The sequence below is a fragment of the Anomaloglossus baeobatrachus genome, chromosome 5, assembly GCF_048569485.1.
Source record: "Anomaloglossus baeobatrachus isolate aAnoBae1 chromosome 5, aAnoBae1.hap1, whole genome shotgun sequence".
NCBI classification, from domain to species: Eukaryota; Metazoa; Chordata; class Amphibia; order Anura; family Aromobatidae; genus Anomaloglossus; species Anomaloglossus baeobatrachus.
Window position 1 is genome coordinate 81,405,863 of NC_134357.1, and position 16,269 is coordinate 81,422,131.

At 40.1% G+C, this 16,269-nt stretch overlaps 1 protein-coding gene across 5 annotated transcripts in view; it reads left to right on the plus strand.

Annotated features, from left to right (window-relative positions):
• Positions 1-16,269, plus strand: part of FGFR2 (fibroblast growth factor receptor 2) — a 131,754-nt gene that overhangs the window by 79,700 nt on the left and 35,785 nt on the right. For all 5 annotated transcript variants that reach the window (XM_075348641.1, XM_075348643.1, XM_075348642.1 and 2 more), the window contains one exon: positions 13,304-13,427. In XM_075348641.1, coding sequence (XP_075204756.1) covers positions 13,304-13,427 — 124 coding nt within the window. The remainder of the gene's footprint in view (positions 1-13,303; positions 13,428-16,269) is intronic.

Here is a 16,269-nt window from a genome sequence, read left to right on the forward strand (position 1 = left end):
CTAGCTATCCCTCTAGCTATCCCTCTAGCTATCCCTCCAGCTATCTATATACACACACTGCACACATAGACCACCCTGACTCCTCTTCAACTTTAGACTCCTGCAATTAAGAGACCTTTGTTACAACCTAGTCACATGACGTGATATCACAAAGGTCCTTAAGCAGTGTTATCATCAGAATATAAACGCTGGGGGACCTGTGAAATTGTCCAGTTTGCTCTCCCTTTTTCCTATTGTCAGTCCTGCATACCAGACTGTCTCCTGTTCAGTTCTTTTAGATTGATTGAGACCTTTGGTCACATGACTGGAGTTACCAAAGGTCCTTAAACAATGTTAACCTCGGAATACAAACATTGGGGTACTTAAGAGTGTGGAAGCTCTGAGAAATTGCAGTTTGACTCCCTCTAACACTGACCCTGATTATTACTAGGGCTTATTTTTCGAGTAGAGCTTATATTTCAAACATACCTCAAAAATTTTGTAAAATCATGCTAGGGCTTATTTTCGGGAAAGCACGTTTTTTGTTTGACATTTTGTGCTTTAATTGTTCCCATTTGAGAAATGGAAACAATCAACAACTTTGTTTTCTCTTTTTATATCTGCGTATAATGGGTCACTTTTGTCTGTCACCCATTGTGCATCTAATTTACATCAATTTTTCAATCCTTTTTTTTTTTTTCATCCATGTTTAAAAGCTGAGAGGTACAATGTCTGAACTTTTTTTTTCTTCTTCCATTGATTCTTAACCATGAATCAGTTAAAAAAAATTATAAAATGGGTGGAACGGGGACTTAAAAAGAATGTCATCCATTTTTCACTTTCTTTTTTTTTTTTTTTTTTTTTTTTACTGGATCCCGATTGACTTTAATGAGTCTGATCTGCAAAATGGATGAAAATAGGACATGCTCAGAGTCTCAGGGATCCATTTTTAAAACCTATGCATGTACGGATCAAAGAAGATGTGCCGTCCAAAAAAATAATCAACCACCCACGGATGTGTAAATGGATGGGTGAATGCAGCCTAATATTGTTGTTCTGAATACCTACCGTATATCCCAAATGGTTAATGCGATCATTTAGATGCTTTTATATTAGTCATGAAGCATAAACGATAAACCAGACTATAGATGAGGCCAGAATAGGATCTGATAGCAGCTTTTTTATAGGTATCAACAGGTGATAAATTCACACATTACACTACAAGTAAAATATATCTTTGTACAGTGTTAGCCAGTAGAGATAAAAAAATTGTTTAAAAGAACTGAGAGTCCTCAGTGGTTGATACCTTTTAATGGCTAACTGAAAAGATGATAATAATTGCAAGCTTTCGAGACTACTCAGGTCTCTTCATCAGGCATGGTATAACACAGGATCTGAAGAGTCACATATTTATACACAACAGGACTTAGAATAGCCAATAGAGAATTTATCTCTACTGGCTAACACGGTACAAAGATATATTTTACTTGTATCAAAATGGAGGATACCAGAATGTACCGCATCTTTATGGAACTAAAGACACTTCTGAAGAAACGCGCACAACTGAACAGCGACATATTTTTCTTATCCAAATGCAAAAAGGAGAATCTGATCCCCAAAGGACTCTGGATTACAAACCCAATTCTACATACCTACAATACCCATTATGCACAAAACCTTTGTCACAGGACTTCTGAGAGACTAAGGAACCACCTTTTGCATGTCTTCTACAGCATCAAGAGTAAAATCCAGAGAGAATTTGAAACACAAAGGAAGACACTACCAGAAAGCACAGAACAAAAAGTACAACAATACTATTACAGCCTACGAACCCTTCTGATCCACAACAAGGAAAAGAAGCTACATAGACTGCGCCTCAACTATTCTAAGTCCTGTTGTGTATAAATATGTGACTCTTCAGATTTTGTGTTATACCATGCCTGATGAAGAGACCTGAGTAGTCTCGAAAGCTTGCAATTATTACCATCTTTTCAGTTAGCCATTAAAAGGTATCAACCACTGAGGACTCTCAGTTGTTTTAAACAATTTTTTTTTCACATTACACTAGGATTTTTACAAAAGGTGTAAAAAAAAAAGTGAAAATCACAAGATAGATAATAAATACGTACTTAGCAGAGCTGTACTTTAAGATCCTAATAAATAGGCTGCCCCTTTTATTGAAGAATGTATGGAAGAATTAAATATCACCAAAGAACTAAAAAAAAATAAAAAATACCCGATCGGTGCAGATTTGAGGTAAATTGCAGTTCTGTCAATATTTTTTACATAATAATGAAAAAAAACCCTAATTATATGTGGATAATAAAAACGCCAGGTGCAGAGCAGTTATCAGACCATTAACAAGGGCAATTACCCTTAATAGCCGCAGTAGCCTCAGATATGATTGTAGTGTTTGGGTGTGTTGGGACTTTGTCTGGCCATTACATTACTATATGAAGTAGTTTAGCGAGTAAATATTTTTTTTACATTTTTTTTTCTGCATCTGACAGATAAAAAAGAATGTCCTTTTAAGTAGGCGAGATGTAGCCACAATAACAAAAGGGGTGACTTCCTATTGACGGGGCGGCTTAGATGCCCAGGAAATGTAGAGACTGAAAACGTATTCATGCTTGTATAATCAGGATGTCCCTTGGCCTTAAAATGTCTTCTGTTGTAAATTATGGAGATGGTATAGGCTTTGATGTCTGAAATCTTCATGGAGACGTAAGAAATCCTGATTAGCATCTGTAGATTGTATGTATGACCGTAAGAGAGTATTTTTTTACTAATAGTATGAAGTTGTGTCCTTGATACATTAGGGTCCTGTTGTGGAACATAGAGGAACAGAAGATACTGTAGTAAAGTGGTATGGTAGCAAATATATCTTCTAGTCTGTAAGAAGATTGATTTATAGCTTTATTTTTTGGCTTCTAATTACAGTAGCCATTGAGACAGTATCTAAAAGCCACCGAGGAACAGGGAAAGCTCTGGTTGCCCAAAGTGCAACCAGAAACCATCATAGTAGAATCCAACCAACCCAACCTCCTATACCACAAGACATAACAATATGTGGGCAAAAATTACCTAAATGGAACAAAAAGGGAACATTGGGTAAAAAAAAAAAAAATTACTCATATGGGAATAAAAAGGCTGAGGGTGAGTGACGTTGATTTTTTTTGTTAGGTAGCAAGACCACTATCTCCTCTGTTTTCCATCAAATATGGCTTGTTTTGCCATGATAGCTGTAATGATATTAAAGAAAAAGGAAGAAAATCTGGAAAAAAAACCTCTTAAAATCTTTTGTCTTTTTTCTCCCATTTCTCACCGAAGAAATCTAGCTGTAATTTGGAAACGTAAAGCTCCTTAAGATCTCCATGCACATTAGATATGTTTTCTAAACTGGCTGATTTCTGTGGGATCTGCCCATCATCTAATGTGTCCGAGAGCCTCCTTAATTTCCCTTTTTGATTGGCACGGAGATGAGATACTGCTAGATGATTCTGGCTGGGCTCTCGCATGGAGAACACCGGAATACTCAGCACTGCGAGAGACGGCTGTCAACCATAGGTTTATTCAGCCAACAGATACCTTATGTGTATGGCCGGTTTTATTTCCTCTGACATAATTCGTCTGAGGAGTGTTATGTGGCCCTCGTACACGTTCGAAAGTCGCCGGTCAGTCAGAAAATGTAAGGTTTGGCAAACTTTAGCCTAATAGGGGCTTTCACTTAAAGGGAATACTCTATTTAAAAAAGTAGAAAACCATCTCCCATCTGAAGGAGAGCAAATTGTCTTATTGGTCAAACCAGATGCCCATTTGTAGACAGCTGTTTCGGAGTTCATCAGTACAGAACAATGTCTAATTTAGCTATTATTAGGGTTCGTTCCCACAATCTGGGCACTCTGTGATCCAGTGTCTTCCGGAGACACTAGTTTTTGGTGGGAGAACGCCAACGATCAGGGTTCTTAGTGCTGTGGACTTTCGCTGTTTTCTCAGCTCTTAGAACACTCTTTTCTCCGCAAGTATAAATTGATCTGCTGCGACTTGGGAACACGTATCGCATTTCACTTTACGATGCGAGAAGAGAAGCACAGTGGGCATGGAATTTCTAACTGTTCAATGCAACAGTTTGGACGCAGTGAAAACACGCTGCGTCCAAAAAGCAGTGGATCCTGGTCGTGTGGACGTACCCTAAGGGTACGTGTCCACGATCAGTGTCACAACGTTTTGGACGCATCATGCTTCAGCTGCATCCAAAACGCTGTGATGTACAGTTTAAGCACAGTGGATGGGATTTCTAGAAATCCCATGCCCAATGTGCATGTACTGCCTGCAGCGTAAACTCACCTGTGGTGCAGCTGTCTGCGCCACAAGCATGTCAATTGCTTGCTGCGGAGTTGCAAGCGTTCTCTGCAGGGAAAACAGAAGAGAGACCGCAACTGCCCGAGCCCGGACAGTGGGCACTGGCAGCTGCGGTCTCCTGCGGAGGAGACTCATGGCCCCGCAGGTCAGGACTTGCCGCATCCAGGACGCAGTGGGTCCTGATTGTGGGCACGCACGCTAAGAGTTTTCTTCCTTTTTGATGAGAGATAATTTGCATAGCTTTTTCTACTAAGCATTCCCCATAAATTAGCCTCAATACACAATAAAAATCAATTTCCATCTTTAAAGAATCAGTGCAATCACTACACACTGCTCAGTACTGATGAGAGGGAAGAACCTCTGAAAAACCTGTCTGCAGATGGGTGTCTAGTTTGGGTACTCCCCCCTGTACCCCACCCTTCCAGAGAGGATCTAAGTTTTATACTTTTCCAGTCAGTTGCTAATTCTGCCTGACACGCCATCATGATGGCATTCCTAATTGTTCATTTATATATGTCAAATTTTACACTGTGGTTCCAGAAAGTTCCTCAGATGCCCAGACAGAGGTATCATTGTGTAACATACAGTGCTGAGGTTGGTGGACCTTAAAAGTCTATTCAGCTCACGGTGTAATGCTTCACCACTTTGACTCATGTTGTAATTGTGCTCGGTGGGTTGTGTACCGTACGTGTGCTTTTTATGTGCTTTTGTCTGTTGCAGCTCATACGTGAGCTCTCAGACGGCTGCGTGTTGGTACTTGTGATGGTGCCTGTGTGTTTTCACTGCACATTTTTATAGCAATATGTAAGTGCTGAACCGACCCCCTCCACAGGCTGGTCTGCTCTCCGCCTGCAGTGTATATGTAAGCACTCCTGGGCGCGCGTTCAACAGCTGTTGTGTGTGTTTTCTCTTGTATAAATTACTGTGTAGGACATCTACCTTTTCTTCTGCTCTTTGTGCTCTCTGCAAACCTTTTACCTGTGTCCTGCTTCTTCGGTTTTGTTCCATTTACTCCTTCTTGTGTTTGCTTTTCTGCTTTGCTGATGAGGCACAAAGCCATTTGTAAATCTGAACGTAATAAACAAAACGAACTTTCGTAGACTGATAAGGTTCCTTCATACGAGTATACGACACCTAAAGCAAGAGTGACGATAAGAGAAGAGCGTACATTAAAAATATACAGAGAATAAAGAATCAATATACAGATTAGGGATAGCCTGTAGTTACAGATTTTTACAGTGCCGAGATAGAGGGTACAGTTCCATAAGGAGAGGGAGGGTTTGGGTACTATCACATGTTAAAAGGGATCCAGGTTTCTAATATTTTTTGTTTGGTTTCTTGATGTTGACAGGCTAGAATATGAGAATGACGTATGGCCCCCTACAAATTAGACTTATGTGGGCCAGCAAGCTGATATCGACTGAGTCAGCTAAGAGTCTAATGGGTTTGTGAGCTCCTGACTCTCCCCTGGCAGATGATGTTGAGGGAAATATTGATCGGGTATGTCCAATGTCAGTTTGCCAATCCTTTTGTTCTCTAAGGGTATGTTACCACAATCAGGAATAGCAGCATTTTAGACGCAGTGTGTTTTTGCTGCCTCCAAAGTGCTGCGTTGCACAGTATGAACATAGTGGATGGGATTTTTATAATTCCCATCCCTTTTCTGTCTGGTGGACACAAACAGAAAAGGACCCCTGTGCAACAACTATATATGGCTGGTCCCTTTGTAGCCCCAGAGCTCCTCATAATGCACAGTTCCACCTCCCTTGGAGATAGAAATGGGCCCCCTTACCACCTGGGCCCCTGTGCGGCTGCACAGGTTGCACCAATAATATGTCCACCTCTCTCCAATGCCCACTGTGCTTCTTTTCTCTGCAGCGTAAAGTGACAGGCAGCGCAGCTTTCCGAGCCGCAGCATGTCAATTTATGCTTGCGGAGACCCAAGTGTTCTGGGCTGGAGAATCCTCGGAATCCTGATCGTGGGCGCTACATTCTCCCACAGAGAACACTAGCATCTCACAAGATGAATGACACCACGTCTAGAACGCCGTGTCTCCTGATCGTTTGCACATACCCTAAGCGATAAGCCACCACAAGAGATGTGTGGCAGCAGAAAACCCCAGTGTGCTCGGCAGAGTGAGCGCTTCTGTGTATGGGACAGACGGGTGAGCTATAGCTTCCGGCCAAAAGATCAGCTGATCCATTTTTTGGTCAAAAACTAAACTGTATGGAGGACTTTCAGCTTAGTAAGTACTTTATGAGGGCAACTGTTTCCATCTAATATTGGATCTTCTAAGGTATTATGAGTAGAAATGGTGATAGTCATTTATACTGACAACTTTCTTGTGAATAGATTGGTGGGCAAATCTATGCCCAAGATGAGGGCAGTCACCTCAACTGTCCATGGCAACACTTATTTCTCTTGGACATTTAGGCCACGTACACACGTTGAGTATTTAATGAGGGTTTTTTTACCTCAGTGTTTGTAAGCCAAAACCAGGAGTGTGTGTGATAAATACAGATGTGGTGCCCGTGTTTATTATACTTTTCCTCTGAATGTTCCACTCCTTGTTTTGGCTTACGAATACTGAGGTAAACAACTCACCAAATACTCAACGTGTGCACATGGCCTAATTGTCCAATAATTGTTAATATGGACAATTAAGGTGGCTGCACTCATCTTGGGCACAGATCTGCCCACCAAGCTGTTCACAAGAAAAGTAACACCATGTATGAAATTTGTGTGAAAATGAAATATACAATCCAGAAAACTACAAGATGTCCTGAAAATATAATGCAGTATCTAGAAAATTGCCTAGTTTGATGGACGTTTTGCCCACCTAAGCCAACCAAGTCTTATGGTATGCAATCCCTTGTCACAAAATCCAGTATTCCTATGTCAGCCCCTCCCCAAAACCAAACTTGCTTCATCTCAGGACTTAAGTTTAACATTAACAGAATTCTGTTCCCACATCTGCTGGCCCCGATAAGTCGTTCCCGCCACAGCCCTTTCTACACAGGTTGATGAAGGTAAATAAAAGGCTGAACAAACAGTTTAATCGCTGGGAATTGCCTGAGTACACAGCGCTGATTGTAGCTGAGATGACAGCTCTGGAATGAAGGGCGAGTGTCCTGGAATTTAGCAGACCAGGGGTATACCTCTTTATATAATATGGCCTTGAATCCACAGACATGCCTTCTGGCACCTGGTAGATAGCTACTCATGTTTGTGCGTCTAAGCCTTCTCTGCCGTCTAGATGTGAAGAGTCAGGATTAAGAGATCACTATTGATTGACAGCGAATGGTTTTAACATATTTAATAGGAATATAGAATTTGGGATGGGAGCTGTAACACTTGTCACTCGGACTGTCAGGGCATGTAGAGCCTCGTCCTACTGAAGTGATTCTGTTTCTTCATTTTGCATGCCTGAGCGACACAGGTGGATTTATCGAGAGTGACCCATTAGCTAGAGATTAGCAAAAAAGCTCTGGAATGCAATTTAACATGGAATATTACTGACGCTCAGTTGAGGGTTTAATCTTCTAACCCCTATTACCTTGTAGTAATCTGCTATTACTCCCTATTGCTCAGTCAACTAGACCATTGAGGAGATGAGAAGTTCATAGTAAACCATTCACTATTACTAGTAGTCACTCGATGATTGGACCCTCATACTGCTTAGGTAAAAAAAAAGTGATCCCAAAAAATTATTTTTTTTATTGGCCTGGTTGACTAATAAGCATGGAGGCCTCCAAAGTCTACCTCAACAAAAAATAAGGGTGGAAAGAAGGGTCTGGTGTGTTTAATTTTAATGCCTGATCCTTTTATTCACCTAGGAGGTACGCCACCAATGGTGGTTTACTCCATTCAAAAATCCATGCATGGCCTACCAAGTTTAGCCCCCAAGTTTAGCCCCCTACTAGTAATAAATCTATTTGAACACCAAGTGTGTAATGCATTCACAGAGGTTGGTATCTCCACTGACCTTGCCTAATATTGGGCATACATATTAGATACAAGGGGATTGATGACTGAACAACTGGTCAATGAAATTCGTCTGGTGAACAGTTCCACAATCTAAGCCATACATGTTTAGTTTATATTGGCCAGTCCAGTTGTTCGAAGACTCCCATATATTTTCAATTATATTGAGCAAGTAACATCAAGTGTATTGCCGGAAGTGAAGCTTGTTATAGAAAAGTGAACCCTTCCATTAACGATCATTCATGTTGCCCCACCCAAAAAAAACCCCTACGTATGGCCAACGTTTCAGACTGTGACCACGTGTCATCAGATGGTAAAATTGTCTTTTGGTGTTGAAGTTCACCTGATAGTTAAAGTTTGTTACTGTCGAAATTGTCAATGTTACTGTACAGGCCCCACACACATTAGAGATCTTTTAAATGAACAATCGTTTGACCGACAATGATCTCACCCAACTCCCGTACACAAGACGTCTTTGTAAGGCTGAGTTCACAAGTCCAGTAATCATTGGTTATAACGGATCCAGTTGACAAAAAAGTTGAGCAGACAGAACTTTTTAAAAAAAAGTATTTCAACAGGATCCGTTTTTATATCATTAAAGTCTGTGTGGAAATGGACCCGTCAACGGATTGCTGGTGGATCCGTTCTAACGGATGATTACTGAACATGTGATTTTAGGATTCCTGAGAGTTGCTGCCAGCCAGCTTCTTAGGGGAGAATAAAAAGATTGGCCACAGAAGTTCAGCTACTAAAGAGGGACGTTCCTAATATCGGCATGTTTGGCTTTTCTGCTTTTTTTTTTTTTGTCTTTGTATGGGGGTCTTTATATCTATTGACATCATTAATTTTTATACAACAAGAACAACACCATTGTTTCTTATCTTGAGTTTCAGGTTCCATGTTATCAGTATGGGTATTCTTTTTTTTTTTTTTTTTTTTTTTTTAGAATATCTGCTCAGTTTACAGAATAGTAGAACATTTACCAGATATGGATGGATCATTTCGTCCTAATCCAAGATGAGCTTTTTAAATTGTTTGAATAGAAAGCTGTCCTTTCCATATGCCTCTTTGCGATTTAAAGAAAACCCGTATACTTAAAAGGAATTAAAGGGATTATTTTCAACTGATTATTTCTAGCAATATAATTTTATATTGCTCTAATGATAGGAAATGGCAACATTTCTGCACTTGTTGGCAATTATTAGCAGATAAGTTGGATATGTGGAAGATTGTAGAGTGTCTTCCTCCTTCTTTTTGTTGACACCCACTTACAACTGGCAACCGATCCGTTCCATGTCATAAGAAAGCCGTGCTCATCATGCTAACCATTTGTGAGTGATAGGATAAAAAGAAATAAAAAAAAATATATATGTATATATAATATATATATATTTTTTATCTATTATACGTGTGTGTGTGTGTGCGCGTGTGTGTGTGTGTATATATATATATATATATATATATATATATAATATAATGTGTGTGCGTGCATCTATGTATATATATATGTATATATATGTATGTATGTGTGTGTGTGTATATATATATAATGTATACCTGTGTGTGTGTGTGTGTGTGTGTGTGTGTGTGTATGTGTGTATATGTGTGTGTACATATATATAAATACTAAAAAAACGACTGCATTAATATAAATGGGCAACTTTCACGTGATACATTTTTTGGTGCCAATTTCCAATGAAGGGCCTGTAAATATAAATAGGGTTTGTTCACAAATTTCATTCTTTTTTTTCCTTAGCTTTTCAAGGGTAAAAAAACCCTACTGTAGTTTACAGTAACAGCAAAATGAATGAGATTTTTCTTTTTTATTTTTTTGCCTTGTGGATTTTTTTTTTTCCTCAAATCTACGGTATGTCAATTCTTTCAGCATTTTTGCAGTGTTTTTCACCCATTTGATTCACTGGGAAAATAACGCAAATGAAAATGCATCAAAAACATGCATATTGCACATACTGTTTTTCCTGGTAGAGCTATTTGCCGATATTAAAAATTTGCTGTTTTTTGTTGTTCTGCTTTGTTTTGCCCCCAAAACGGAAGCATTTTCCTAGTACCAGCAAAGTGGAGGAGATTGTTGAAATCTTGGGTACACATTGCTTATTTTTTTCTTTGCAGATTTGATTGAGCTTCAAATCTGCAGCTTCTCAATTCTTTCAGAATTTCTGAAGCATTTTTCACCCGTTCTAGTGCATGAAAAAAAAATACATAAGAAACCCATGCATTTTAATCTGCGTTTTTCCTGTCAAGACTCACATTTTTGGTTCCGAAATACCTGCACCAAATATTTAGAGGTTGTTCAATACTTTAACATTAATGGCTTATCCTTAAGGCTGCTTTACACGGTACGACCGATTGTGCGATTTCACAATCGATCGTACCCGCCCCCGTCCTTTTTGCGTCACGGGCAAATCGCTGCCCGTGGCGCACAAAGTCTGTAACCCCCGTCACACATACTTACCTCTCGTGCGACCTCGCTGTGGGCGGCGAACGTCCACTTCCTGGAGTGGGAGGGACGTTCGGCGTCACAGCGACGTCACACGGCCGCCGGCCAATAGAAGCGGAGGGGCGGAGATGAGTAGGATGTAAACATCCCGCTCACCTCCTTCCTTCCACATAGAGCCGGCGGCTGACGCGGGAGGCAGGTACGCGATGTTAATTGCTCCCGTGGTGTCACACGGAGCGACGTGTGATGCCACGGGAACGATGAACAACCGTCGCCCGATTTCTGGACCGATATTATGGAACCTAGCGACCAGTACACGACTCACGATTTGTGAGCGATACTGCGTCGCTAGGAGGTGTCACACAGGCCGGCATCGCCAGCGATGCCGGATGTGCGTCACAAAAACCGTGACCCCGACGATCTATCGCACGATAGATTGTCTGGTGTAAAGCAGCCTTTAGAATAGGTCATCAAAGTCAGATCGGTGGGGGTGCGACCCCCGGCATCACCATTGATCAGCTGTTCCTGGTTGTCCAATACTTAAACATTGATTACTTATCCTTAGGATAGGTCATCAAAAATTGGTGGGGATGCAACACTCGGCACCCCCACCAATCAGCTGTTCCCGGTGTCGGCTGGACTTCTCAATGACGGAGCTGCACAGCACAGCTCCGTCAACTCTATAGTGGATAGTTGATCTATTAAATTCAAAAGGGCAGATAGGCAGTCCTTGGGCATGGCTACTATATCATTGACGAAGCTGCGCTGTGCAGCTCCATAAATGAGCAGTTCCGAAGCTGATCAGCAGGGGTACCGGGTGTCGCACCTCCACCGATCACACATGGATGACTTCTCCTAATGATAGGCCATCAATGTTAAAGTAGTAGACAACCTCTTTAAAATGTGCACATACCCTAACAAAATGGTTGTGGGTGCATACATTTCCTTGGCAAATATTCTATTTGTGCACAAACTGCACATACCCTTAGAGGGGCATACAAAGTTGGCTCAAAGGTTTGGATGAGCTCCTGCATATACCGTTGGGTCTCGGCTTTGGATGAGCTCCTGCATATACCGTTGGGTCTCGGGTTTGGATGAGCTCCTGCATATACCCTTAGAGGGTCATAAAATATTGGGTCAAAGGTTTGGATGAGCTCCTGCAATAAAAAATCTTTTAGGTTGAATGTGTTACGCATATTGAAGCACTCTTTTTAGGTTAGGCTACTGGCTAACACGGTACAAAGATATATTTTACTTGTATCAAAATGGAGGATACCAGAATGTACCGCATCTTTATGGAACTAAAGACACTTCTGAACAGTTAGCCATTAAAAGGTATCAACCACTGAGGACTCTCAGTTCTTTTAAACAATTTTTTTTATCTCTACTGGCTAACACGGTACAAAGATATATTTTACTTGTATCTTTTTAGGTGATTCATTCTGTATATAAAACTTAAGGAACCTGAGGAACTTTCTTGGATTCCTTACTTAAAGTGACATAAAGAGCCATTGCATACTCTGGATTCCCCTGATCAGAACTGTCCCTCATCACCCTAAAATGATTTCACAATATGAGCTGCTGACAGAGGAGAGGTCTCTGCTGAATAGGACTTTGTATACTCTGAAAGGAGGCTTGTTATTCCATTAAAATAAAGCGATACCTGTTCTCCCTTCCCCCACTCCATGCCATCACCAGCTCTACTCCCCTCCTCTGCATTCCTCTGTCTCAGCTCTCTGCAATTCTTTCCTGATAGATAGAAGTTCCTTAGTCTGTAATTACATTTGGGACCAGTAATGGGCACCAGATTTGCTGTGTAGGTTTTGAAGCGGATAGAAAGACCAACTGCGCTGTCTCCGTATCAATGATGATTATAGTCTGAGCATTATGTGCAGATGTAGCAGAGCTTAACTGTTTTTATGGCTATGTTATTAGAGCATAGTGAGATTGCTGAGATCTGAATCATACTTTTCCATTTACGCTTGTTCTCTCAATTTAAAAAAATAAATAAATAATAATAATAATTGTGAATCAATTCCTAAATATGTTTAACTGGCAAATCACACTCCTTTTGGCTTGAGCGTTAATACCTATCGTGTATTAACATTGCCCCTGTCTTGTTAAATTGATAAAAACCTGTCCTGGAGTGTTAAAGCTGGACTGGTACATCTGAGCATGTGCAGAAGGAACCTCTGCTGCTGTGACCTGGAAGTAACTCCTACTGGAAAGCTACTTCCTGGTCACAGTTTTCCGCACATGCTCACCGGTTCTAACATTCTAGGACAAGGTTTTGGTCAATATATCATTTTTATGTGCTTTAGTGATGAACTTTGTAGAACAAAATTAATGTGACTTGCTAATTAAAGGTATTTAGGAATTAATTTTCTTCTGTTTTTCTATTTATGGAGAACACCTTTAAATTAGTTAATTTAGCTGAATTTAGTGTGGGAGCCATTTTAGGGTGTGAATAGTGTATTATCCATGAAATTATGAATAATAAACTCTCCCTGTCTCTTCAGGTCCGTAACCAGCACTGGAGTTTGATTATGGAAAGTGTTGTTCCATCGGACAAAGGCGTATATACTTGCATTGTAGAAAATGAATACGGGTCAATTAATCATACGTACAGCCTGGATGTCATAGGTGAGTGACATTATAAAATGCAGCATTATCAAATGTGGTATCAAAAGCAATAATCTATCCACACGCACCCAGACCGCAATGTACTGTTTATTATAGGGTTTCTATAATGTATTAATAATATTATTTTGCTTAATTTTCCATCATACTGGAACATTTTTTGGGGGTTATTTTTGAATACGCACGTACTTGAAATTTAATCGTGCCATATTTAACTATATTGGAGAATTTTGGACCTGGAGCATTGCCGTAAAGGGCAACAGAGACATGCAATGCCCTGGAATAAATGTTCCAGCAAGAATGACAGGTATGTGTGAACACTTCCTTCACACATACCTGTCAGAGCAAAGTACAAATAGTACAGTTATTTTCTGCAAAAATGTAATATTTTAACCTTTCAAAAAAAAAAAAAAAAGAGAAATTCTTCCAAAACAAAATAAAAAAAATAATAAAAATAAAATATCACAGTATTATGTAATAACCATGAGAACATGCACAAAAACAAGCTGCCAGAGTGTATAGAAATATGGCTTGCTAGCTTTTCTGCTCCAGGTTTACTCCAAAAAAACGGTGCCAATTTTAATATTAATGTATCCTAGTATGTCGAGTACAATGAATTGCAGCCTAAATAAATAGGGTGGCGTCCATCCTTGTCAACGCTTCAAAGTGGTTGTATTTGAAAAACATGGTTGATTCCTTTTAGGTAACAGCACCATCCTTTGTTTTTGACCTTCCAGGTATTATGTATTAGCCTCATTCAACTTACATAGTTACATAGTTACTTAGGTTGAAAAAAGACCTAGGTCCATCTAGTTCAACCTTCCTCCACCAGTTCTACATTTGGTCACTAAGTCATTTATAACCAACAATGTTTTGTGTACTGAGGAAATCATCCAGCCCTTTTTTAAAAGCTGTTATAGTATCTGCCATTACTACCTCTTGCGGTAGAGAATTTCACAATCTGACTGCTCTGACTGTAAAGAACCCTTTCCTATTTAGCTGCCGGAATCGCTTTTCTTCCACTCACAGTGAATGCCACCTGGTCCTTAGTATTGTCTTGGAAGAAATAAGTCATGTGCCAGTCCTTTATATTGAGCACACATGTATTTATACATATAAATGAGATCTCCTCTGAGACGTCTTTTTTCTAAGCTAAACATATCTAACTTTTTCAACCTGTCATCATATTTGAGGCCTTCCATTCCTTGTAGTAGTCAAGTTGCCCGCCTTTGAACTAACTCTAACTTCTGAATGTCCTTTTTAAAATGTGGAGCCCAAAACTGGATCCCATATTCCAGATGAGGCCTTACAAATGATTTATAGAGGAGTAACAATACGTTGGGATCACGGGATCTAATCTCTCTTTTTATACACCCTAGAATCTTGTTTGCTTTAGCAGCTGCTGCCTGACATTGAGTGCTGCTGCTCAGCTTATTTGTAATAAGAATACCCAAGTCCTTCTCCTGTTCTGTAGTCCCGAGTTTACTTCCATTTAATGTATACGCAGCTATAGGATTACTCCGTCCTAGATGCATTACTTTACATTTATCAACATTAAATCTCATTTGCCAAGTATCTGCCCATTCTGACATCTTATTCAGATGTTTTTGTAATATTGTACTATCAAGGTCAGTTTTTAATATCCTACATAGTTTGGTGTCATCAGCAAAGACTGACACTTCACTATCAATCCCATCCACAAGGTCATTAATAAAGAGATTAATTTTAACTTAAGATGAATTAACTTGATAGCCAAATACCAAACACAACCAGTAGCCATGCTTTTAGTCTCTGCAAGGAGACGCAAGTTTTCCACTTAGACCCCACAATAGCTTCTCAAACAGCCAGATCAGATCTCATACTTTGCACTGACGAGGGGCAATCACCCCGAAACACCGTGTCAGCAAAATGAGGTTCTGATCTGGCATAAATCCTAAGTAATATGAAATGGCCCGTTAAAGGGTCAATATTGACTTTTAGGATTGCTACTTCTAATAGATGGCGCTAGAGTTCGTCTCCTTCCTCCCTGAAGAGACAATTTTGTTTAGTCTCCCATAAACCCCCTTATGATAGGGCTAAGGTTAGGGCCACAAATGTATGTGACAGCATTTCATGGTCCAGCTATGTGACCAAACTCATTAGTGCGACTTGCCTTCACGTGGCTTTATTAGAAATTCGATTTGGTTGTTAAAATTACAGACAGGTCACAAGGGAGTGAAAAATTAGCGCCCATTAAAGCCTATGGGGCCAAGTTCACGTGCAAAACTGTGGATTATTTTTCATGATGGTTGCGTTGAAAAGGTCGAAGGTTTGCAAGTCATTAGATAAGATCTTCATGTTTCGCGACTGTTCCTCTAGCTTTACTGATGTAAAATATAAGGTTGGAATGGTTAATATATTCCTTAGCAGTTTGTTTCCAAACCCAAATATCTATATTCTATTCCTTAGGCTAAAACCAAGTGATATTGTCAGAATACGTCAGTAGTACCAGTTTACTGTATGCCTTCCCAAATGTTAAACCTGACACAATATCACAGAGGGCGGCCAGGAGCCGAGGAGGAAATTTCCAAATAAGTCTCCAGGAATAGGTTTTCCTTTCTGCCAAACTGGGCCCAGTAGTGCCATAGCTTACACAGTAAATTAGTTAAATTCGGCATTGCTCTCGCCCCTACACAATGGGCTGCTTTGTTCGTGGTTAGATGGGCTCTTGGCATGCATGTGTACTATTTTAAGGTAAAGAAATAGCCCTGCTTTAATGAAAGCTGAATGTTTGAATCCAGCATGCTTAATGTCTTATGCAATCGTTGGCTTTCTTGCTGTTGTCAAACTACAACCTACACCTTCC